This window comes from Oryctolagus cuniculus, chromosome 4 (genome assembly GCF_051225735.1).
Source record: "Oryctolagus cuniculus isolate XC-2025 breed Fujian yellow rabbit chromosome 4, ASM5122573v1, whole genome shotgun sequence".
In the NCBI taxonomy this organism is placed as follows: domain Eukaryota; kingdom Metazoa; phylum Chordata; class Mammalia; order Lagomorpha; family Leporidae; genus Oryctolagus; species Oryctolagus cuniculus.
In genome coordinates, this window is record NC_142870.1 from 11451942 (window position 1) to 11478108 (window position 26167).

At 43.8% G+C, this 26167-nt stretch overlaps 2 protein-coding genes across 16 annotated transcripts in view; one reads left to right on the plus strand and one right to left on the minus strand.

Annotated features, from left to right (window-relative positions):
• The window catches only part of SON (SON DNA and RNA binding protein), a 34112-nt gene extending 12814 nt beyond the window's left edge, over window positions 1–21298 (minus strand). For 8 of the 11 annotated variants that reach the window (XR_011387716.2, XR_011387715.2, XR_016233040.1 and 5 more), the window contains exons 1-6: window positions 21191–21298; window positions 18090–18256; window positions 6942–12863; window positions 4857–5017; window positions 2814–2960; window positions 2436–2624 (exon numbers count right to left, since the gene is read on the minus strand). Coding sequence is in view for 4 of the 11 variants with exons in the window: in XM_051833596.3 (XP_051689556.3) it covers window positions 2436–2624; window positions 2814–2960; window positions 4857–5017; window positions 6942–12863; window positions 18090–18256; window positions 21191–21267 (6663 nt within the window). In the remaining 7 variants the exon portion in view is untranslated. Of the gene's footprint in view, window positions 1–1524; window positions 2331–2435; window positions 2625–2813; window positions 4625–4856; window positions 5018–6941; window positions 12864–18089; window positions 18257–21190 lie in introns of those variants that run through there. The other 3 variants (XR_011387718.2, XR_011387717.2, XM_051833600.3) reach the window with 2 other exon arrangements.
• Window positions 21299–21462: 164 nt separating this feature from the next.
• Window positions 21463–26167, plus strand: part of GART (phosphoribosylglycinamide formyltransferase, phosphoribosylglycinamide synthetase, phosphoribosylaminoimidazole synthetase) — a 32854-nt gene continuing 28149 nt past the window's right edge. For 2 of the 5 annotated variants that reach the window (XM_008274928.5, XM_089330327.1), the window contains exons 1-2: window positions 22184–22256; window positions 24535–24718. In XM_008274928.5, the coding sequence (XP_008273150.4) occupies window positions 24574–24718 (145 nt within the window). In that variant the 5' untranslated portion in view covers window positions 22184–22256; window positions 24535–24573. 5 annotated transcript variants of the gene reach the window in all.

Sequence of the window (26167 nt, forward strand, 5' to 3'; positions counted from 1 at the left end):
CCTCCCATAAAACATCACCAAAGGTATTCCACAAACATTGGTATATAAAACAGCAATTTTACAAATATACCTAGGTAATAGTTAAATAACTGGAATTAAACACTTTATATTGAACATTTTCTTTAGGTGTTTTAATCATTAGCATGAAGTAAAACTAGACATGTGAAAGTGCAATACAATCTGATCCATTTTTCTCCCCTAAAGTTTTGGGACTCTTGTTTGGAATTAAAGGTAACCTATATATTCTGAGTCTAAGCCTCCAAGTAGGTAAGTGTGAAGAGTTCTGATAAACGAAATATTTGTATTTACCTTCCCACAAGAGAGATCTTCTGCTTCATTCAGTTAGCCCACTTATGTATTAATGATTCCTTTACTCAAATAATTTATATTAACCTTCCCTCCAGATTTCTTCAGAATAATTCTCCTCAACCTCTAATATCTTGACAACTGCTTTTGATGTCAAGCAAGGCTAACACAATTATACTGTCAATGTTAAGACTGAAAATGGCTGAGTATTAAATTTCAAATAAAAAACACATACACATTCTCTTGACCAAAAGGAAATGTAATCAAGTTTTACTAAGCACTTTCCCCAGGTTCAACCGAAGAAAAATCAAAATAGTTATGTTTGCTCATCTTCGCAGAAAAATCCCTTGGAATTTTGCAGTATTTATGGGTATTCATTCAGTCCACTGGAAAACATTTCTTTTGTAAAATATCTCCCTAGCTATTTTTTCTAACTCTGTTAAGTGCTTCATCTTCAAGAAATTACTAAAACCATACATATTAGGATTTCTAAGTCTGTACAACTCTCTTATGGTTTATATTCAGCTACTACAAGAAGATTAAGTTAGCTGCAAATGTCAGCTAACCTTTCCCTCTTGTGATGTGCAAATAACCCGATTTGGGGATTAGCAACTGACCTACTGAATTGATTTCACTCAAATTTTGTTTAGGCTAGCTATCCCCCACCCCCAGCCCAGTGATGACATAACTTGCTTCAGTGTGAACACCATGTGAATACAGATCATAACCTGTGACTGTAAGTTACACTGGCTAGTTATCATGTCCAGCTTCATCAGATAGAACTTGTTCCTTTTCAGAATGCTGCAGGTCAGAAACAAAAACAAAAAGCCCACGGTGATAATGTCACCTGTGAACAGCTCAGGGAGAAAAAAAAAAATACTGATATCCAAAAGTTTCTGATTTGGGTTCTGTTCACTTTCTGACTTTATAAAGAGGATTTATTTGTAGAACTGGAAGTGTTTACTGGAAGATGATTAATATGACCAATGTAGGGAACCTGAAGTAAAGAAGATAGGTCTCTCTGACCTACATATCCCAGAACCGCAAGAAAATGAAGTCCGTAAGGGCATTAGATATCTAAGTCCAGTTATGTACAGGCTTTGAAAACCAAGGGCAAGGGTGATGACAACTAGGCTATGGTATCATTTAAAACTCCCACCCCTCCCCTATTAAGTCTCCACCCTCCCAGACCCCCCAAGCGTGATCTTGCACAACAAGTTAAATAAAAGTAAACTGTTTATTAAAAGATACAGCAAAGGTACAGATACAGAGATACATACAAAGGTACAGATATATATATATATATTTACATATATATACAGTCTTGCTGTTTTCATGTGCACTGTATTTAGCAGCACATTAATCAGGCGGCATTTTAATGGGGTTGTTTCGACACTTGGCATTATTACTGCGTCATTTTGACAAGATACAACTATAGCCTCGTGGAAATTTTGAGGTGTGAATTCCACTTCTCCAACTTTTAATAGTAGCAAAGAGGGGAAGAAGGGAGTGGAGTACCAAGGCTGAACATATTAGGCTAAACACAAGAATTCAAAAGGGCCAAGGTAGCACAGGGAAGGGAAAAATTATTAAAATTAAAGGCTATGTGACAAACAACCCAGAGAAATAATAAGAAACCATCATTTAAGGGCAATTAGCTATGTACCCAGATGTTCACTTCAGTCTACAATGACCTTTTCCAATCCAGTTCTTGTGTTGAAACTAAAGTTCTGCCTCTCTCCACTCAATTCCTCCATCCAGTAAATTTGCTACCACCAAAATCTAGAGCTATAAAGCCTTGAAGCGAAACGGGAAGCTAAATAGTTATACCTCGGGCTACCTTCCCACAAGTGCAAGGAGGGCCCAATGTTGGGTAGGGATGTGATAACACTTTTCTCTGCAATTCGATGCTTTTCACTTTGTGGCTTGCTCCCACAAAGTGAATTGCATCGAGTTACTGTCAACTGAGAAGCTGCGGGTTGTTTCATCTGTCGTCTAACCCGGCCCTGCCGTTTAACCCGGCCCTAAGAAGAGTGAAACAGAATCCAAATCAGATATAAAGTAACAATAAAATGGAAGATTTAGGCATAAAAAAAGATAAAAATACACATAATATTCCTCTTACTTACCTCTGAGGGCAAATTGCTGCTGAAAACATTATCATCATCTTTGTTTTCTTCACCATTCTTCTCTACAGGAACCCACTCTCCATAAACACTGTCTGCTTCTTTCTTTCGATGTTGAGATCCAGATGAAACGGGAAATTCTTTAGTTAATGTTACTTGGCTTTTTGGTGGAGTTGGTTTTGCTGCAGCAATCTAAAAAACAAAGTGTTTCATAATTATGCTCAATATTAACAACTACATTAAATGGCTTCTGAAGCTGGTCAACATAATCTGAAGGACAAGGTTTTGTTCATTATTTCTCAAACTAAATTCCATTTGAGTTTTATTTAAATAGTTACACAAACTGTGTTGTTTCATCAATTCATAATCACTAATACTCACATTCAGATTGAAAAAAATGGGTTTGGGTTCACTGAGCTTAAAGGGATGATGATAAAAAGGAGGTTCTTCTTCCTCTTCATCCGAAACATGAGGTTTGTTCACTATTACATCATCATCTTCTTTACTCTGTGCAATCTGTTTGCATTTCTTTAAAAGTAAAAACAAACAAAAGATAAATCTTATGGTTTATGCAGGGTAACATGTAATTTCTTAGAAAGAACCAAAACCATTTAGACCCAACTTTCAAAAATAAACAAGACTAATAACTGATAGGTTACAGAATGGTATTCTAGCTTATTGGCTATTATTTAAACACAATGGCTGGTCAGTCAGTCAACAACATTTATTGAGCACCTACTATGTGCAGAGCACTGTACTGGGCACTGTCTGGGGAATACAAAAAAAAGTAAAGACATGGTCCCTGCCCCCAAGGGAGCTTACAATCTAGTACAAGAGACAGAATACATACATATGAAATAATTGAAGAAAGCTTTTACAGAGCAACACAATAACAAGTGCAAACTGATATAATACAAACCGAGTACATAAGTGCTAAAAGAACCAAAGGCTTAAGAGAGAATAGAGTCAGGCAGAGCAGAGAATTAAGGAACAGTCCTTGAAGAGTTCTAAGCCAGATTTTCATAATGAAGAACAGGACTAGTAGGGAAAGGAAAAGAAAGTCATCCTAATCAGGTGTTGGTAAAAAGGCAAGAAGACACTTGTTAGAAGGGACAAGAGGGCTGAGGATGAGCCTAAAAACATAGCAAAATACTAGGTGTCCACAGAATTTTGGACAAGGAGCTTGGATTTGGTAAGTAAGCAATAGAGCTTTTACTAGTTCCTCACTTTTTAAAAAAAGTAGTAATTCATATTTAATAAATCTAAGTGAGGAAACAAATTAACAAGCTTTATGATCCCAAAATGTATGGCAAAATAAAGCTTGAATTATTTGTACTAGGGTTAATAGCAATGTGTCTCTCCATGAATGTTTTGGAATAGAACTTAAAGGATGGAAAATAAGGCATGATGGAGAGGGTACAACTGATGAGGTCTGACACATAAAGCAGTCAATTCCTTCCTGAGAAGCAAAGGAACAGACTCCATTACCTGGCTTTATAAAAAGGTCTGAGTAAAGTTGGGTAGACCTGTCTCTATACAAGCAGTAGAATTCATCACATCTATTATCAAGTGAAAATTTACAATAGGATAAAAAGCTCATTTAGCCAAAAACACAGAGTATATCAGGCTTGTAACCAAGGGGAACAGAATATATTGACAGTGGCAGGCTGGCATAAGGCTAGCCGATAACAAGTTTCAATAGATGAAACAGTGTGGTATTTCTGGATCCTAGCAGCAATTATTTTAGCATTTCCCAAAAAATAAAACAAAGCTCAAAAAAACAAAAACAAAAACAAAAACAAAAAGCCTCAATTGAAAACATCAAAATTTTAAAAACAAAAATAAGTATTTAAAATATGTTACTGCCAAAACCCGAACCGCAGGAAGAACTGATAATGGCCGGCCATTATCACCAATGGCTGGTACCAAACAGCCAAAACCCGAAATGTTGATGCGAAAGAAGTTCCTTTCAGGCAATGGCCAGCTATTCTCATTAATTTCCAAGCTCCGGTGGCAAAAGATCATTTCTGAAGATTGTCTGTGTCTTTGCGTATATGCAGTACACTCGTGGCGATCAGTGAACACGTCGTGAATGGAAACGAAACTGTAGGCGAGCTTCTGCGTGTTGCTCACTCAACACCTCCTCCATTCAAACGAACCGTCCCACTCCTCAGTCAGTTTGGCTTCTAAAACTGGAAAGCAAAAGTAATGGGAAGTAACTTTTAGCTGGCGGAGCTTAGCCATCCCGGATAAAATGGCCTGCTACACAGAGCTTCTGCCGCTGCCACATCTGTACTTCGGGTTTTGGCCACTCAGAGCCAGCCATTATCAGCTCAGCCCACAATTCGGGTTTTGGCACGCTCCAGAGTCAACATCCCTGGAGTAATCCATCTTAAGAATGAAAACAAATTCTGTCTAGCTTACCTCAGTTAGTTCTTCTATAGTAGCTCCTCCTGACTTTTTAGCAACTTTCTCTTCTATTGTAGGTGGAGGTGCAGGCTTTAGGTTTGGCGGTAAAGGAACACCAGCCTTAGCACACATGGCAGCTGCATTAGCTTTGGCTATTTCAAGTAATTGAGCCTTATCTGTAAGAGCAAAAATATAAGCAGTTTTCCTAAACAGATGTACATTTTGTATTACCAAAAACATTTCTACTGTGACTAAATTTAAAGGCGTTAATTTTCTGCCCAAATTTTTAGTCATGATCAAACCACTATGGCTCAGCTGTTAAGTGGTGGCCCCATATTTTAAAAATTAAGTACAAGTAGAGCTTTCCATTCAAATGCTACCCAAAATAGCTAACTTACAATACAACTATTAATAACCACCCAGCCACTCTAAGACACAAACCTGACAGAGCCAACTTTTATCTCCCAAAATTATCCCCACAACTTGACATCTTAAATCATACTTTAGGCTAGATTCAAGTGCCATCTCTTCTAACAGTTTTTAATAAATCAAAATTAACATTCCTCTCCACTGTGCTCCCAAGTGCCTCAACTATACGATACGTAACGATAGTAACCAGCACTTTCTGCCTTTGTTGGTCATTCTACTATTTCATACAAAGGGACATGAATTTTAACCACATCTCCTCCACAAACTTGTGATTACTTTGGAATTATACATTATTATCTGCTTTGAAAAAAAAATAGTGGTACTCAGAAATTTTTGTTGAACTAAATTCAATCTCGCCCTTAATATTCTTAACATCTTTTTCTTTAGACAACCCTGACCTGGAAACCTTCAATCTACTTGCAAGATAAACTAATCATATTTACCAAAGGTAATCATGCATCTATTAGATTTTAACCATTTCTGCACACTACTAAAAAATCTAAGAAAATGAGAGCATTGAGTTATAAAGGCAAACAAATTAAGAATCATTCTGGGGACCGGCTCTGTAGCATAGCAGGTAAAGCCACCGCTTACAGTGCCAGCATCCCATATGGGTGCTAGTTCAAGTCCCAGCTACTCCACTTCCAATCCAGCTCTCTGCTATGGCCTGGGAAAGCAGTAGAAGATGGCCCAAGTCCTTGGGCCCCTCCATCCATGTGGGAGACCCAGAAGAAGCTCCTGGGCTTGGGATCAGCGTAGTTCCAGCAGTTGTGGTCATCTGGGATGTGAACCAGCAGATGGAAGACCCCTCTCTCTGCTTCTCTGTAACTCTGCCTTTCAAATAAATAAATAAATAAATAAAAGGCAAGCCATTCTGAGGGCTGGCACAGCATGGAAAACCACTGCCTGCAAGGCCAGCATCCCATATGGGTGCCGGTTCCTATTTCAGCTGCTCCAGTTCCAATCAGATCCCTGCTAGTGCACCCAGGAAATCAGCAAGGAGTGGTCTGAGTCCTGGGGATCTGTGCCCATGTGGGAGACCTGGAAGAAGTTCTGGTGGGGAGTGAACCAACAGATCGAAGATACCTCTCTCGCTCTGTCTGTCCCTCTAACTCTGCCTTTCAAAGAAACAAAATAAATCTAATTTCTAATGTAGTAATTTCATTTTTTAGCTACCATCATCCACTCAGTTTTTAATAACTTCCTGCTACTATTTTATAACAATCAGAACTACCATCACAAACATCTAACAAACCTGTATTGCTATTTGAAGATATGTTAACTTATTAAAAAAGAATCTTCATTAGGTTTACTTAAAAGGATGTATGTTGGAACACAACGCAGTGACAATCAACAAATAACAACCGTGTCTTTAAGTAAATGGACTTTGTCTGCTTCTGTTTTTCATTTTTAGTTAGGGCAAGATGACTCATGTAAAATTAAACATTCAAGTATCAAAAAACATGTTGAGTATAACATACTCCAAAGCAGATATTTTACAACGCATTTATCCCTTTGTTTTCTAAACACATGCTAAATTACTCATAAAAATTTAGAGAAGTGTTTATCCTAAACCAATAGCCCCAAATACTCTATTTGACTCAAGATCACAAAAGTTCCAATTTACACCATTCTCCATTATACCACTAAAACAAAAACAAAAAGACTCACCCAAATCTGTTAGACGTTTGGGTGATCTGCCCCTTTCAGAAGACCTGGACCTTTTACGACGGATAGGAGATCTACTAAACCTTCTTCTCAGAGGCGTTCTTGATCGCCTTAATCTGACTGGTGATATACTGAAGCTTCGTCTTCTCACCACAGACCTAGATCTTCTTCGACGGCTAGGAGTGCGGCTCCGTCGGCTGGGGGTACGGCTCCGTCGGCTGGGGGTGCGGCTCCGTCGGCTGGGGGTGCGACTCCGTCGGCTGGGGGTGCGGCTCCTTCGGCTGGGGGTGCGGCTCCGTCGGCTGGGGGTGCGGCTCCGTCGGCTGGGGGAAACACTGAAACTCCTTCTTCTACCCACGGATCTAGACCTCCTCCTACGGCTCGGAGTGTGACTGCGACTCCTGCGACTTGGAGTGCGACTTCGAGCTCGGACTGCTTTCCGGTTGTCCCTTGAGCTTGATCTTTTTCTTTTCCTTTCCCTGGATTTAGATCTGTGCTTTGGAGACCTTTTGCGCTTTTCTTTTGATACAGATCGCCTTCCTCTAGACTTTGATCTAGACCTGCTGCTCCTCCTCCTGCGTCTTGACCGTGACCGTGAACGTGTTTGAGATCGATGAGACTTGGACTTAGAAGACCTCTTCCTTGCCCTAGAACGAGATTCACTAGTACGCTTGCGTGATTTATGTTCAGATGATTTGGAACGTTTACTCCGAGATCTTAATGAAGAATCTCTTTTTTTCTCTTTTTCACCTTTGTCACGGTTCTTTTTCTTGCTTTTCTCATGTGTGTCCTTAACTTTAACAAAAATCTCATAATCATCTTTTTCTTCTGAAGATGACTCCGAAGCTCTTTCTGGTATACTAATTACAACTGGACTGGCAGCAGATTTGTCACGTTCAGCCTCACTTGCAAGTAAAGGTCCTTCAATGCCAGCTCTAAGGCTTGTAAGACGTTCCATGTCCTTGGGAAGTAATGGTCTCACCAAATCTGCTTCATTAATATCCTCAATATTTGTAGGAAATCCTGAATCAGGTATCTCTTTAGTAGGGAGAGGTACCTCTTTATCTTCCCCACTACTTTCTTTAGGGCTGACAACAACTGCTAATGTCTGGTCGCTCTCTTTTACAGGTAACAGTTCTTCTGTATCTTTACTAAGATTACCAGATGCTAAATCAAGATGAATGTCTTTAGCAGGCAAAGGTCCCTCTATGTCAGCTTCACTACCACCACTGGGGCTCGTGGAAATGACCATGTCATGCTCAGTATCTTGAGTAGTTAAAGATACATCAACATCATACTTATTAACTGAACCGAGAGCAGATGGTGTCATATATTCAGTACCCTTACTAGTTTCCACTGCGTCAGGTTCCACAGCCAAAGGACCAGTAGAAGACAGAGTTCCTCTTGCATCAGTTTCATTAACACCAGAGCTAATATCCAATACTGTACATTGTTCAGTCTCCTTGATGGGCAAAATTTTCTCTTCACCAATTTCACCAACAGGACCAGTGTCAGCAGCAGACACTGTACTATGTTCCATCTCTTTAGCAATTAAGTGATTATTTGTATTAAGGTCTGTATTTATACTACATTCACTTTCGTAAGAGTCACTTTTCAGGTGTCCTTCAGCACGCGGCTCTTCACTTGAATGCAATGGGATCTTCTGCATGCCAATCTCCGGAGCAAAACTTTGATCACCAGAAAGTAAATTCATCCCTTTCACAACAAGTGATGAAGACATAACACTAGACTGCAATATTACTGGTGTAGACTCTAAAACCATCTCGGTCGATATTATTTCCGTCTGCTCTGAAATAGTGACAGCAGATTCTGAAATTGTCACAGTGGATTCTTGGACAGAAAGAGATGGTTCTGAAATAATCATAGCAGGTTGAAGGACTGACACTGCCGGGTCCACAATAGGCACAGTAGGCTCCAGGGCAGAAACTGACACTGGAATGGTGACATGCTCTGGCTCAATCACAGCTGGAGGGTCGACAGCTACAACCTGCGGTTCTGATTCAGCCACAGGAGGCGGCTCCAAGACAGCCACAGCTGGAGATTCTGGGACAGCCACAACCGTGGTAGGAGACTCTGGGACAGCCACAACCATGGCAGGAGGCTCCTGGACAGCCACCGCTGCAGCCTCTGAGACAGCCACGGCTGGTAACTCCAGAATGTTCTCTGCTGGTTCTGGTATAGTTACTGCTGGCTCCAACAAGGGCACAGATAATTCTGAGGCATGTGCTGAGGTTCTCATGGAATCTAATGTTTCTGCTGTCTCGGATACAACAGGAGGCTCTGCTGTTAACACAGCTGGTTCCACTGACATCATGGGAGTTTCAGTCACTGGTCTCTCTGGAACTTCCTGTTCTACTCCAGCAGACTCTCTAGGTGTGGATGTAACTGAAGACTCTGGCTCCAGTGGTGGTTCTGGAACAGTCATGACAGCCTCTGATGTTAACACTGAGGACTCTGATGCTGACACTGAATAATGAGCAGGGACCGCTGAAGGCTCTGAGATCTCACTCTGACTCACAGGAGGCTCAGGCTGTGACACAGACCCTTCAGTAGGTAATGCTGGCACCTCTGTAGGCCATGTATTTTCAGCTGCTAATGCTGAGTCCTCAGCAGGTAATGCTGGACCCTCTGGTGGTTCCTCAGGAGGCAATGGTGGTGTCATTGGTGGCTCCTCAGGTGGCAATGGTGGCATTGTTGGAGGCTCTTCAGGAGGCAAAGGTGGCACCATATATGCCTCTGTATATGTATCAGTATAAGTATCAGTGTAAGAATCAGCTGCCATAGACATCATTGAACGGTCAGTGTAAGATGACATCATAGATCGGTCAGCTGCAGAGTACGATGACATCATAGATCGGTCAGCAGCAGAGTACGACGACATCATGGACCGGTCCGCACCCATGGACATCATAGATCGATCAGCCATCGGGGACATCATGGAACGCTCATAAGCGGACATCATAGAGCGTTCATAAGCTGACATCATAGAGCGTTCAGCCATAGGAGACATCATAGAGCGCTCATAAGCTGACATCATAGAGCGCTCATAGGCTGACATCATAGATCGCTCAGCCATAGGTGACATCATGGAGCGCTCGTAAGACATCATAGAGCGTTCGTAAGATGACATCATGGAACGTTCTGCAGCATAGGACATCATCATAGACCGTCTAGATGCCAACATCAAGGGTCTAGGTGCTAACCTGTATGGTCTAGGTGCTATTCTATAAGACCTGGGAGCTATTCTATAGGGTCTAGGTGACATCCTATAGGGATCAGGAGTTAGTCTATATGGATCATGCCCTAATCTATAGGGATCTTGTCCTAACCTGTAAGCATCATGACCTAACCTGTAAGGGTCATGACCCAACCTATAGGGATCTTGAGCTAATCTGTAAGGATCCTGTGCTAACCTATAGGGATCAGGAGATTTTGAACCCAACATAGCAGAATCTTGGGTACTAGATGCTAACATCTGGGCATCCATGGTACCAGATGCTAACATCTGAGCGTCCATGGTGCCGGAAGCTAACATCTGAGAATCCATAGTGCCAGATGCTAACATCTGGGAATCCATAGAGCTGGTTGCTAACATCTGGGAATCCATAGAGCTGGTTGCTAACATCTGGGAGTCCATGGAGCTGGTTGCTAACATCTGGGAGTCCATGGAGCTGGTTGCTAACATCTGGGAGTCCATGGAGCTGGTTGCTAACATCTGGGAGTCCATGGAGCTGGTTGCTAACATCTGGGAGTCCATGGAGCTGGTTGCTAACATCTGGGAGTCCATAGTGCTAGTAGCTAGCATCTGGGAGTCCATGGAGCTAGTGGCTAACATCTGGGAGTCCATAGTGCTAGAGGCTAACATCTGGGAGTCCATGGTGCTAGAGGCTAGCATCTGGGAGTCCATGGTGTTGGATGCTAGCATCTGGGAGTCCATGGTATTGGACGCTAGCATTTGGGATTCCATGGTGTTGGATGCTAACATATGGGCCTCCATGGTGTTAGAAGCTAACATATGGGAATCTTGGGCCAACAAGGGATCCACTCCTACTGTTACAGAAGTCTCCCCCACTAATGTAGTAGGCAGCTCCTGTGCTACCGTATTATAGGATTCCAGCGCTGTCGTCGAGGGCACCTCCAGGGACTGCGACACGGTCATCGTTGACAGCTCCGACGTTGTCACCACAGACTGAACAGAGATCTCAAGCGCCACAGTTGCCACAGGCTGCCCAGGCAACTCTGGCGCCCCAGGCTGCCCTGGCAACTCCAGCACCCCTGTTGCCAGAGGCTGCCCCAAAAGCTCCAGTGCTCCAGCTGCCCCAGACTGCCCCGAGAACTCCAGTGCCCCAGTTGCCATGAGCTGCCCAGGCAACTCAAGTGCCCCAGTTGCCACAGGCTGCCCTGACAACTCCAGTGCCCTAGTTGCCGAAGGCAGCCCTGGCAACTCCGGCACCCCAGTCACTGAAGGCTGCCCAGGCAACTCCAGGGCTGTAGTTGCCTCTGGTTGTCCTGGCAACTCCAGCACCATTGTTGCCTCAGGCTGCCCCAGCAACCCTGTTGCTGCTGTCACCTCAGGATGCCCAGGATGTTCCACCGTTGTCATCCCCACAGGATGCTCCAACTCTGTCGTCGTCACAGGTTGTTCGGTCAACTCCATTGCTACTGTTACCGCAGGCTGCCCTGGCAATTCTACTGCGGATGACACTGCAGGCAGCCCTGGCAACTCCTGTGCCATCACAGGTGGCTCTGGTACCTCCTGTGGTGGCTCCAACCCCATAGATGGTGCTGGAAGCCCTGGCAAGTCCTGTGACAGCTGTGGCACTGGTGTCACAGGGGGCCCCGGCAACTCGGGCACTGGTGTCACAGGGGGCCCTGGCAACTCAGGCACTGGGGTAGAGAGGGGCCCTGGTAACTCTGGCACCGGGGTAGCAGAGGGCCCAGGTAACCCCAGCACTGGAGTCACAGGGGGCCCCTGCAACTCCGGCATGGAGATCGCAGGTGGCCCCGGCAACTCCAGCGCTGAGGCCACCGACGACTCCGGCAACTCCAACGCCGTGGTCTTAGGCAGCTCCATCAACTCCTGTGGTCTTGTCACGGATGACTCTGTCATCTCCGATGGTACGTCTACAGGCTGCTCTGGCAAGCTAAGCACTTCAGTTGCAGATGACTCTGAAAAATCCATTGCTGTTGATGTGCTTGGCTCAGGGTGCACCTCAGCAGGTGCTTCAGATGCTATGCCAGGGGTTTGTGGTGGCTCTAGGGCTTTTGCTCCTAGAGGGTCTACCAACATCTTTGATGACTCTGTAGATGCATTCTCCAAAGATTTCAGCACAGACTTCTGATACTCCACTGACATTGTGACAACTGGCTCAGATGACTTCGGCACTACTGCTGTAGCAGGCACTGGTGCTGTTGCAAAGGAATCCAGAATCTTTGATGTGGACGGTTCCAGCATTCCTGCCACAGGCTGCTCGGACTGCTCTGAGATTACTGATGTTGATGCAACTGACAGTTCTACAGTTTTTGTAGCTGGCTTTAGAGTTTCTAAGATGTGCGGCTCTGACACCTCCATTGATACTAAAGGAGGTTCTAACAAAACTGCAGATGATTCACTGGTCTCAGATAGCCCAAATGCTCTCACAGGTTCCAGTGCCATTGCTGAAGATTCAGAATCAAACTTTAAAAAGGAATCTGATTCTAAATCTATGTTCCCATCATTATGAGATTTCGGCTTTGATTCAGATTCTTCTGGCTGTCTTTTATATTTTTTTTCCTTTTCTTTCTTCTTTTTCTTCTTTTTATTTTTGTGCTTTTTATGCTTCTTTGATTTTTTGGTGGGAACTTCATCAGTAGGATCTGTCTGCACAGACACACATCTACTTTTTCTGGAGGCCTCTTTCAAGTCTAAAATAGAAATTAATTTTGTCAGCCACTTCCCAAATTTAGATAAACATATACCAGTATTTTCATTCCATGTTAAAGTTTCACCACAGTGTGACACTTCACATTAAATGAAGTCAGAAAATAAACTTCACCAATTAATCTGAAGACTGTCACACATCTTTCTATAGCTAAAGCTTGGTTTAAGATAGAACTCATTTAGAAAGATTTGTTTTACTAAATTACGTTATTTTCTCCAGTTCACAAATTACATAGTAAATAACATTTAAACTACATTTTCCAGTAATTATATTTCAGATTATCAGTTGTTAAAATTCCTATTAATACTACTCATGTTAAATAATTTTTGAAAGGCAGAATGACAGAGAGGAAGAAACAGAGTAGGAGATGACTTTCAGTCTGCTGTTTCACTTTCCAAATGGACACAACAGTCAGGTCGAGGCCAGGCCAAAGCCAGCATCTAGAACTCCATCTGGGTCTCCCACATAGATGGCAGGTATTTGGGTACCTAAGCAATCTGCTGCTGTCTTTCCAGGCACATTAGCAGGAAGCCAGATCAGAAGTGGCAAGCCAGGCCTCAAAGTGGCACTCAATAACTCCAGTCAAATTCTAAAATTATCTTTTAATCCTTATTGATATAGAAGTCCCATGGCACTTGCCCTAGAACAGAACGCCTGCTTTTTATCCTAAATCAGTCTATCAAATACTAGATGAAAGGCCTTGGCCAAGATACTGACAGTGAACCTTCCTGGAGGTAATAAAATAAATTAGAAACATGCAAAGTGGGACCTTAACAGCAGCATAGCAAGTTAAGCCACCTATGACGCTGGCATCCCATATGGGCACCTGTTTGTGTTCTGGCTGTTCTGCTTTTGATACACATCCCTGCTAACGCACTTGCGAAAGCAGCAGAGAGCCACCCACATACAAAACCTGGAAGAAACTCCTGGCACCAGCCTGGTCGTACAGCCATTTGGGGAGTGAACCAGCAGATGCAAGATCTAACTCTGTCTTTCAAATAAGTACGTACAAAAAAAAAAGGCCGGCGCCGCGGCTCACTAGGCTAATCCTCCTCCTTGCGGCGCCGGCACACCGGGTTCAAGTCCCGGTCGGGGTGCCAGATTCTGTCCTTTTGCCCCTCTTCCAGGCCAGCTCTCTGCTGTGGCCAGGGAAGGCAGTGGAAGATGGTCCAAGTGCTTGGGCCCTGCACCCCATGGGAGACCAGGAGAAGCACCTGGCTCCTGCCATTGGATCAGCACAGCGCGCTGGCCGCGGCAGCCATTGGAGGGTGAACCAACGGCAAAGGAAGACCTTTCTCTCTGTCTCTCTCTCTCACTGTCCGCTCTGCCTGTAAAAAAAAAAAAAAAAAAAAAAAAAAGGAACACTGCCTGGCAGATAATAAGGTCTCAGTAAAGGTGACTGCTTCTATATAGTATGCAAATATCTGAACAAAAATAAAACTTGAATTCTCTCTTATCAGATCTGTTGTACTCAGGTAAAAATAACAAAACCTCCCCCCCAATATTTTGCTTTTCTAAAACTACTAAGGAGGGGCCGGCGTTGTGGCTCAGTAGGTTAATCCTCCACCTGTGGCGCCGGCATCCCATATGGGCACTGCTTCTAGTCCCGGTTGCTCCACTTCCAGTCCAGCTCTCTGCTGTGGCCTGGGAAAGCAGTAGAAGATGGCCTAAGTCCTTGGGCCCCTGCACCCTCGTGGGCGACCAGGAAGAGGCACCTGGCTCCTGGCTTTGGATTGGCACAGCTCCGGCCACTGCGGCCATTTGGGGGAGTGAATCAACAGAGGGAAGACCTCTCTCTATCTCTGCCTCTTTCCCTCTCACTGCGTCTAACTGTCTCTCTCAAATAAATAAAATCTGGAGAAAAAAAAACAACTACCTAGGAATCATTTTTTAAATGCCTCTATTTTTTAAAATTGTCAGTTAAGGTGCCAGCCCTGTGGCTCAGCAGGTTAACGCCCAGCTTGCAGTGCCATCATCCCCTATGGGTGCCAGTTCAAGTCCCAGCTGCTCCACTTCTGATCCAACTCCCTGCTAATGTACCTGGGAAATCAGAGGAGGAAGGTCCAAGTGCTTAGGCTCCTGCACCAACAAAGGAGACCTTGAACAAGCTCTTGGCCTCAGATGGGCTCAGCTCTGGCTGTTGCAGCCATTTGGGGTTAACCAGAGGATGGAAGACCTCTTTCTCTGTCTCTACCTCTCTAACTCTTAAATAAATAAAATATTGAAAAAAAAAAAAAAAAGGCAGTTAAATTAAATCTTACAGATCCCAGAAAAAGCTGGTAAGAAATGCCAGTCAATAGTAGAAAAATATAAGCCAGTAACACATGACAAGACCCAGCCACGGCAATTTTTTTTTTAAGATTAATTTATTTGAAAGGCAGAGTTACACACAGAGGGAGAGCCAGAGACTTCCATCTGCTTGTTCATTCCCTAAATGGTCACAACAGCTGGGACTGGGCCAGGCTGAAGCCAGGAGCCTGAAACTGGGTCTCCCACGTGGGTATCAACTTTTAAAGCACGTGGGCCATGTTCCACTGCTTTACTAGACACATTAACAGGAGGCTGGATCAGAAGTAGAAAAGCAGGGGACTCGAATTGATAGGATATACTGGCATTACAGATGGCAGCTGAAACTGCTATCCTGCAACGCCAGTCCCCTAAGAAAACATTTTCTTCATTCTACTCATTTTCTATTGCTTAATTGCAGAATATCAAATGTTAGTTAAGTTACACTCCAATAAAAAAAAAAAACTGTAGCTAGAACCATGAAATCTAAACAATGCTTAAAATCCTTCATTTCTAAACATAAATTTCAATAAAAGCAATGAATCATCTTCATTATGTTTAAAGATTTATTTATTTGAAAGGCAGAGAGCTAGAGAGACAGAGAGGCAGAGGCAAAGAGAGAGAGAGAGAAGAGAGAGAGAATCTTCCATCCACTGGTTTATTCCTGAGATGGCCTCAACAGCCAGAGCTGTGCTGATACAAAGCCACGAGCCTCTTCTAGGTCTCCCACGTCGGTGCAGGGGCCCAAGGACTTGGGCCATCTTCTACTGCTTTCCCAGGCCATAGCAGAGAGCTGGAATGGAACTGGAACAGTCGGGACTCGAACTGGTGCCCATATGGGAAGCCAGCATTGCCAGCAGTGGCTTTACCAGCTATGCCACAGCGCCAGCCTCCATTATGATTTTAAGTGTAGTGGATATGAAATCAAGACAGATGCTAGGTTTGGATTTTAATGTAAAACCTCTTATAGTCTTAAAAATCACTACAGGGTAGATATTTGGGTTAGCAGTTAAAGAGACCAGTTATGTAACATGGCAGGTACTTGGGTTCAATACCTGTCTCTGGCTCTTGACTCCAGCTGCCTGCCAGGTGCAGACCCTGAGAAACAGTACTGATGGCTCAAGTAATGGAGTTCCTGCCATCCATGCCAGACATGGATTGAGGCCGGCGCCGCGGCTCACTAGGCTAATCCTCCACCTTGCGGTGCGGCACCGGCACACCAGGTTCTAGTCCCGGTCGGGGCGCCGGATTCTGTCCCGGTTGCCCCTCTTCCAGGGAGTGCAGTGGAGGATGGCCCAAGTGCTTGGCCCCTGCACCCCATGGGAGACCAGGAGAAGTACCTGGCTCCTGCCATCGGATCAACGCGGTGTGCCGGCCACAGTACACCGGCCGCAACAGCCATTGGAGGGTGAACCAACGGCAAAGGAAGACCTTTCTCTCTCTCTCACTGTCCACTCTGCCTGTCAAAAAAAAAAAAAAAAAAAAAAAGACATGGACTGAGCCCCAGGCTCCTTGTTTCAGCCCTAGCCAGGGCCACTGTGGACATATGTGCAGTGAACCAGCAGAGTGTTCTCTCTCAAATAAATCAAAATTAAAAAAAAAAAAAAAAAAAAAAAAAAATACGTCCTGGCTATCATACCTCTCAAAACCAACATTCAGGGGCTAGCGTTGTAGGGTACTGCATTAAGCTGTGGCCTGCAATGCCAGCATCCCATATGAATGTGGCTTTCAGTCCCAGCTGCTCCACTTCTGATCCAGCTCCCTGCTAATGTACCTGAGAAAGCAGAATATTGTCCAAGTGTTTGGGCCCCTACAAACAGGAAACCCAGATGAAGCTCCAGGCTTCTGGCTACAGCCTGGCCCAGCAATGGCCACTGCAGCCATTTGGGTAGTGTACCAGCAGATGGAAGATATCTCTCTATCTCTCTTTTTCTAAGTCTGCCTTTCAAAGAAATAAATCTTAAAAAAAAAAAAAAAAAAAACACATAATATTCAATAAAAACCCACACTCAAAATACTATCCCCTAGACACTAAGTAACTCAATAAAGATAAAACCATATTCTATAACAAATCAAGCAAACCCTCCAATGTTCATGGTTCAGTACAATTACATTTTCAAAGGTTTTTTTTTTAAGATTCGTTTATTAAAGAGTTGCAGAGAGAGCGAGAGGTCTTCTATCCGTTGTTTCACTTCCCAAATGGCTGCAGCCAGAGGTGGGTCAATCTGAAGCCAGGAGCCAGGAGTTTCTTCTGGGTCTCCCACATGGGTGCAGGGGCCCAAAGACTTGGGCCATCTTCTACTGATTTCCCAGGCCATAGCAGAGAGCTATGGATTGGAAATGGAGCAGCTGGAACTCAAACCAGTGCCCATATGAGAGGCTGGCACTGCAGGTGGCATCTTTACCTGCAATGCCACAGCACCGGCCCCTCAAAGGTGGTCTGAAACAACAAAGTCTTTAGTAAATCAAAGATAAACTCAAGAGCCAATGTTATAGCATAGCATGTTAAACTGCCACTTACAATGCTGGCATTCCATATCACATATCAACATGCCAGTTTGAGTCCTGGTTATTTGGCTTTCCACTCAGGGCACTGCTGACACACTGAGGAAAGCAGTAGAAGATATTTAAAATGTGTGGGCCCCTACCACTCACATGAAAGACCTGGACAGAGTTCCAAGTTCGTGGTTCTATCCACTGCTGCCCTTTGGGGAGTAAACCAGCAAACGTAAACTGTCTTTCCCATCTGCTTTCAAATAAACAAGTAAGTCTTTAAAAATGGAAAAATTTGAATTTACTGAAGTTTTAGATTTAATGAACATTTAAATACCTTGCAGTCAATAAATAATTCTATTAACCTTAAAATTAAACAAAAAATAAATAAAAATTTAAACAGAAAAACACCTGATCATCTCCAACTTACCTGGCTTACATCGTAGTTCTGTATCTAGGACCCCAGAAAGGACTTCTTCTATCTTCTGCACTATTTCTTCATTTGGGAGATTCCTGGCAGAGGCAGCTGCATCACCTGCCTGGTTTCCTTCAACAGGTGTATTTGTTTCACCATTTAGCTGGCCTTCACTCCTTCCACTGAACAAGAAAAGATATCAAATTCATGCTTTATCATACCATACTAAAAAAAAAAAAAAACCCTAACTAATATATTTATACATTACTGTGTCCATGTTTCATCCTTTTCCTATTTCAGATGTTCATCACCAACAGAGCTCCCTTCACACTATTTACTTGTAGTTAGTACATGTTCATTTTTACATAAAAGTTTTCATAATTATAAAAGTTAAAAAATTCATTAAAACACGTTTCTAAGCACTCTCCAGAACTTTAACTTGAGGCTTTTGGGTTTCCTATACAGTTCTCTAAAGGGAGGAAAATTTGTTAAAAGAGTCCAACCACAAATCCAAAGAAAAATACATGACCTAACATGGTAGAAAACAATGGGCACAGATTACAATTACCATCAACAGTAACAAGAACAAAAATGCTGGCCACAGACTCACTGATTAAAAAGAGCAACTTACAGTATCTTAAAGAAAAAAATATATTAATATGACATTTACTAACTTACCTAAAATATGATGCAAAACAACAAAAAACTGGTGTTCAAAAAAACTCACATAAATCAAGTGACAACTCATTTATACTAACAGTAACAGCACAGACAGCTTAACATGTCTTCAATTTATAGAGCCAGAAGACACTTAATATAAATTCTTGTCATTCACCTAGTCATTCTATTTTTAAATTTGTAAAATTTTGAAACACCCAATAATTCAAAAAACGGTTCAACTTTAATTCAACTTCAATTTTCAGCTATATGAAAACACATAAAAAATTATGCTCCAATATCTCATAAAAGTCTGAAGGGTCAAAAGAAAAAAAATTCTGTAAACTGTATGTCATTAAAGAACATTTGGCTTTCTAATACTATGAGTCATGTAACACTAATTAATAACTATTGACTATAAACTAGTGGAATACCTTTTTTAACTCACTTGATCCCAACAGAAATCTAAGGTCACCACTTAGTTATTTTGATTTTAGACAGAAAAGCACACAGAAGAAACTTAGCTGAAGATCACACAAACTAGTAAGAAATAAACCTGGTATTCAAAACCAGGTACTAAACCATCTATATGCAACAGACAACTTGCTATTTGTCAGCCTCACTACCTTGCACTGATGAATGAAAAAGCACAAAAGAAAAACAGCTCACTGAAATGGCAAGTAATAAAAAATGTTTTTAGGTAATGAGTTATGGATTATAAAGAATCTGCCTATTTTTCTACAAATGTGTATCTATAATTTTCTTTTTAGATTTTCCTTCTGGAGCACTTTTACATGTTACCTAAGTACTATAGGAGTACACACTTATCACTCTTAATATTGGAACACTACAACTTTAAGACAGTTTCTTAAGAATTATGACTTCATATTAAAGCTACAAGGATGTTGATCACAATTGCTGAAAAGCAAATTTCAAACAACCAAAATATGGGACATTGAATATCTACAATAGAATTCAATGACACAATGTAGAATATTCAAAAGCTACCATGACAAACAAACCTATTCACATATCAGGTGGAAAACAATCAATACAAAACAAAATGACAGTTCACAAAATACACATGTAATCTATATGCACAAGGAAAAAAACTGAAAGTATGTAAAAACATCAATAAATAGGCTGTTTCCTATGTTTTCTGAATGTTCTACAATAACAGCTCATTTTCTAACAGAAAATCTGAATTAAAAACAAGGCTTATTAACATATGCAAGCACAACTACTTATGGCATGTAACTAACAGTTTCCAGGAAAATTTTATTTCCTTAGGTCAGGTCTCTTCTCATCCTAAAAACACACCAGCTTTATCACAAAATTCTAAAGAGCAATATAGTAGGATGACACATTTCCCACTTAAAACATCATTCTGTAAAAACAATTCTGGCAATAACAATATATCAATGCCCCAACAATCCTACGTCAGGGCTCTTAATTCCCAACTGTGTTTTCGGTGGATTTTTAAAATCTCCTACTGCTCTTGCTCTCAACTTTCAAAATACAATTAGCAAAACTACTTGAACTTAAGAAAACTAGCTGGGTTTCACTATTTCTTTCCTATATCCCTGCTTTCAAGGAACTGTATTTTATACAAGCCAAAATCTCAAAGACCAGCATTCACCAACAACATTTTCTTCCCTGTGTAAACAACCTTTTCTCTGGAAATCTTTCCCCCTTAAAGTAACGTGAAACCAAGGAAAGCCCATGTGAGGTCTAACAGCAATAGCCAATACAGTGTGGTGGTCGAAGATGTCAACGCAAGCAGGGTGACAGATCTACACACAAAGTCCACTTTCATCAGTCTTTCAAAATTCCCTCCCATCCCAACTCGAATATTTTTCTCCCACAGACTAATAATACAGGTGAACTGTTTGAATTTAAAACTCTAGCCTATTAGAATGCTGCGTGGTGGAAACCACAGGACACTCGGACCGAATAATCTAATTACTGGATCCCGACCCCGAAACGGCCCGAAACTTGCAAGAATGGAGATTTAAGATTACCCAAGAAACGGCCGTTAGAGACCCTTTCCGGTCACCGGCACCGGCCGGCGAAATCCGCGGAGGCGGAGAGGGGGAGGGGAAACGCGGCGGCGGAGGTGGAGCTGAGGAAGGAACTAGGCCCGTCCCTGCCGGACAACCAGGCCTACAAGTCGCTCGAGGACCGCGGGCGACCGAACGGGGAGAAAGAGCGAACATCCTCACTCCGACTTTCAGGAAGGAGTCTGGGCTCACGGCTAAAAGGGCGCAATTCCAAGGGGAGGAAGGGAGGGAGCGGATGGGGGTTGGGGGGGAGGGCCCGGAAAATGGATCCCAGGCCCAGGCGGGGCCGTAGCGGAGCCTGAGCCGAGGAACGACGGCGTCTCTGGAGAGAGGTGCCAGGGAAGGCTAGGCAGGGCCCTAACGGCCCGTTCGTAGCAGAATGGCCTGGGAGGCGATTACCTGGAAAGCTCCTGTTGGATTTCCCGGAATTTACTGACCACGAAAGACCTAAAAATCTGCTCGATGTCGGCCGCCATGGCGTCCGCTCCGTTCTCTCAACTCCTCCTCGCTAGTCCTCCAGGCTCCCAGCATGCCTCGGGAAGAGGCGCAGCGGCCAATTCCTTCTCTCGCCTTTCTGATTGGCCCCGACGGCGCGTCCGGCCCGGCACGCTCCGCCCACCGGCCAATCAGCGAGCGCGGCCCCACTCTCCTCTGCTGTTTCTGAGCCGCTTCGGGTAGAGGTGCTGACGTTTGCGCCGCGCACGACTGTGTCCGCCATGTTAGTGTCTGACGCAGGCGCCATTACAGGAGCAGCAGCTCTGGTGGCGGCCCTGTCAGCCTGAGTTGTCACCTGCCTACGGTGCTCGGGGGCTTTAAAAGGCTCGCTATAGCGAGAAAAGGGGGCAAGGAGGGCAGCAGGGTGCCTGGCACAAGGCACCCGGGCGTCTGCGGGGCACGCCAGGCTGTTTTCGTCGGCGACTTGCCTCCGAGAGAGAACTAGCCAGCCTTCGCCCCCACTGTGGTGTGAACACGAAGCCCCCATTTTTATTTCGTGTCTCTCCCGCTGCCCTCTCCAGCGGCCTCATCCTGTCAGCTGTGGGCCTGAGGTCCCGCGTCCAAAGCCTGGGGCCCGTCCAGGAGCCCAGCGCGTCCCGGCATTTGCGCACTTAGCCGGTCAGTTCCGAGTCTCGTCGGAGCACACAGCTAGCGAAAGGCGGGCCTGGCACCGTGGCGCTCGCACTCCTCGGGGCCCAGGGGGCTCCCGAGGGGGCGTGCGGGCGTTTCGGGGCGCCCCGCACCACTGCGTCTCCGCAACGCGCGCCAGGGCTGCGGCGGCCGCGCCCGCTCGGCGGCCTCGCCGCGGGGACCCCGGCCGCGCCGGCCGACGGGGAGGGGCCGGCCGCGGGGCGGGGCGGGGCGGCGCGGCCGGCGCGCGCCGGATCCCGCCGGGCCGACTTCCGGCGAGTGGGCGCGCGCGGCGTGGTCGCCGGGTGGCGGTGCGTGAGCCCTGCGGCGCGTGAGTGGGGTACGTGTGGGACTGGGCTCAGGGGTGTAGCGCGGGAAGCAGAACGCGGCCCCCGGGAAAGCGGCGCAGCCGTGGACGGCTTCGTCTTGGGTTGAAATAACGGTGGATGGGGGCTGGCCATGTGCTTTTCTTGCCCTTAACCGCGGCTGACCGTCTGAGCGTTCGCGTTCCGGGCTTTGCGAGGTGTCAGGGGTTTTTTGCATCTTCATGGCTTTTTTAGGCTAGAACCCGAAATCGGTGTGCTTAGTTGATCATATCCTCTCGTGTATGCACCCGTCGTCTCAGATTACACGTTCTGCTTTTGTAATAAGTTTCTACTTTATGCACCAAATCCTTTGAAATCTGACTCCTTTATACTGTTTATATTATAGTTACGCATTCAGACGATTGAAGCCCGAGAAGGTTAAAGCCCCTCCTGACCTCCCAGCTAGTCAGGGGCGGTGGGCCGCACCCTCGCAAAGGCCCCTAAACCACTCCTGACCTTAGATGCCTGCTGCCCGGGTGCTAATGTATTTCGATGACTGTAAACAGGAAAAATGTCCTTCACTGACAAACTAAATATGTGCCATTTTGTCTACATGCAAAGATTTTTGTGTGTATTTCAGATATTTCAGCACATAGAGCAAGTGCACTGTCCGTCTTCCATTAGGCCGAAGTAGCTTTTTCTTATTTAGCAGATTTTTTTTCCTTTACTCAAATTTTTCATGATCATCATCATTGCAACTGTTAAAGAGTATGTGAAGCAAGATTGCTTCAGTTAGAATCCAGGCTCTACCTGCTGTGTGACCTACAACAAGCTGTTTAAGGGAACCAGGCCCCCATCTCTTTTATGTGTTAAGTGATGATGATAAATGTGTCTGCTGCATAGGATTCTAATGTAATGGTTTGAAAACTTGTTTCTCTCCCTCAAATATCAACTTTAGGTAAAAGTAACCATGAACTATAACAAGTTAATTTTAGTTATGAGTGCTAGAAATTGTGCTGATTTTTCAGAAATGTTATTTCAATTTATATTCACATAGCCGTGGTCACACTGTTAGCTTGAGACAATAGCTGTTCCATCCATTTTGCTGAGATTCAAATGCCAGAACTAAAGTCAGATGTGTTGGAATTTAATTTTTGCTTTCTCCACCAATTTTCTATCATACTGCTTAAAATAGGGGTCAGCAAACTATAGCCCACATGCCAAATCTTTTATGCCATGTTTTTTGTACAGTCTATTAAATAAGAATGCCTGGGAAAAACAATGTTCTTATCACATCATTATTTGAAGTTTATATAAAGTTTTATTGAAACAATCATTTTATTTTGTTATTCTGGCTTCCTGTTGCTTAGAGCACTGATAGGAACTAATTTCCTACCTGCTGTAAATTTTGTGAACATTGGCACTTTTGTGAATATTGTCTGGCTACTTTCATAGAGTGGATGTCTCAAGAGACCTCAAGGCCCTCAAAACCTAGTTTACTATCTGACCTTTTACAAATAAAGTTGCTGATCCCTTACCTTCAATATTTCTTTCACTTTGTGATACACATAAAGTCTATTACCTGTAAGATCTCAAGGTTTAAAAATGGACATGTTAAATTCACTTTGATTCACTTTTTTCTTAGCTAAGACTTGATGATTAAATCTAAAAGTGAAGCCTGATGAAGTGAGATTATCAGTTAACGAACTGTAAAGGTCCATTTTCCATTTCTAGCAGCACAATACTGAGTAAGTTACAAAAATATTCTTTTAGCTTACAGTTGAAGCAGTCTGCGGCCAAGGGCAGTGGCTGGTGAAGCCATCTTGCTGGCAGACTCCTGAAGTGGCAGAAGGCATGACGTGAAGAGATAGGGAGCAGCTGTGTTTGTATCTGGTCTCCCCTTTTTATAAAGCAGTGGGGAAAGCAGTCGCGGGGCTGCACCCTAATGACTTTATGCAGTCATCCTATAATCACATCTAAAGGCCCTCCCTCTAACCGCCATGATCAGATTCAGTTCCGCCTTCCTAATGCTACACTATGGGGATTAAATTGCAAGACGTGAAGCTCAAACCATAGCAGGAGCTCAATCACCATTCATTTTGTAACCTACCTCTTTTGACCAGTCTGCCTAATTTTTAAAATACCTCTCTTTCTGACTGTAATCATATGTGTCGAACTATGAATTCCAGTTTCTCAAAAGTGGATGAAAAAATGTCACTTGTGCAAGTACAAATAATTAAATCATATTGGGGACTTGTGATTTCTAAAGTGCGTACATTCTGAATTATCCACTGTGGTTTGCTTTTCATGCAGGTTTTGTTTTCCTTTGGAATTCCTGCTTTGCACACAGCAATGACGGCCCGAGTACTTGTAATTGGCAGTGGAGGCAGGGAACACACGCTGGCCTGGAAACTTGCACAGTCCATTCATGTCAAACAAGTGTTGGTTGCACCAGGAAATGCAGGAACTGCTTGCTCTGAAAAGATTTCAAATGCTGGTAATCATATTTTGTTTTTCTTTCTTTGAGAGGCAGAGAAAGTGATTGACAGAACTTTCATCTGCTGGTTCACTCCTCAGATGTCCACAGTAGCCGCCAGCTGAGACTGAAGCCAGAAGCCTGGAATTCAGTCCAGATCTCCCACATGGGTAGCAGGAACTCAATCACTCGAGCCATCGCTTGTTGACTCCCGGGGTGTCCATTAGCAAGAAACTGGATTCAGGAGCTAGATAGAGATGGGTATTGAATCGAGGTACTGGGATATGGCATACCGAATGTGGCATCTTTTTTTTTTTTTTAAGATTTATTTATTTATTTATCTGAAAGAGTTACACAGAGAGAGGAGAGGTCCTCCATCCACTGGTTCACTGGAGTGAACCAGCAGATAGAAGATCTCTCCCTCTCTGTCCTCTTTCTGCCTTTCAAATAAATTTTTTTTAAAAAATGAAAATAAATAGATAGCTTATCTTGTAACCTGTCCCTTTGTGCAGAGCACCTTGAGATGTCAGCATGTGTACCAATGGTAGTCCAGATACAGTGAAGCACGAGAGCCCTACAGAACCCATATCCATGTTCATATGTGGTTCATGCTACTGCTCATTACTTAGGACTCCATCAAGAAAGAAAATGTGCCTGGTTTATAAGTTGCAAAACAGAGGTGCATCTTGTTCTTGTTGTTGTTGTTTTTAAAGATTTATATATTGATTTGAAAGGCAGAAATACAGAGAGGCAGAGGCAAAGAGAGAGAAGTCTTCCATCTGCTGGTTCACTTCCCAAATGGCTGCAACAGCCAGAGCTGGACCGATCGAAAGCCAGGAGCCAGGAGCATCTTCCAGGTCTCCCACGCGGTTGCAGAGGCCCAAGGACTTGGGCCATCTTCCACTGCTTTTCCAAGCCACAGCAGAAAGCTGGATCGGAAGTGGAACAGCCAGGACTTGAACCAGCGCCTTATGGGATGCCAGCACTGCAGGCAGCAGCTTTACCCACTACACCACAGTGCCAGCCCCCAAAGCTGAATCTGAAAATCATCATTCAGTTCTTTGCTTAAAAAGCTTTGCCTGAAAGAGATCCCTCCTGACTCAATGAGAGTCTCCCAATTCACCTCATATCAGATTTGCTTAATTCTTTGATGTTTGCTATTTATTGCTTGCATATTTATCTTAAATGTAGGGACCCTGTTTGTATTAACATCTTAATGCTAGTACCTAGGAAGTAGCTAACAGATAACTGAGTTTTTAGTAGGAATGAATGATGTTAAAAGATGAGTTGTGAGTACGTTCTGTGTGTGTTTTTTGTTTACAGTCAACAGTGGTGGCATGTACACCATGATTTATGGTTTTTGAGTTTACTGGTACCTTCATCATTTAACTGGCTACAGTGATTACCAACAACTGAACTTTAGTGCCTAGCCTAAAGCACTCTTCTGAATTTCTCATGGTGAAACTGTCA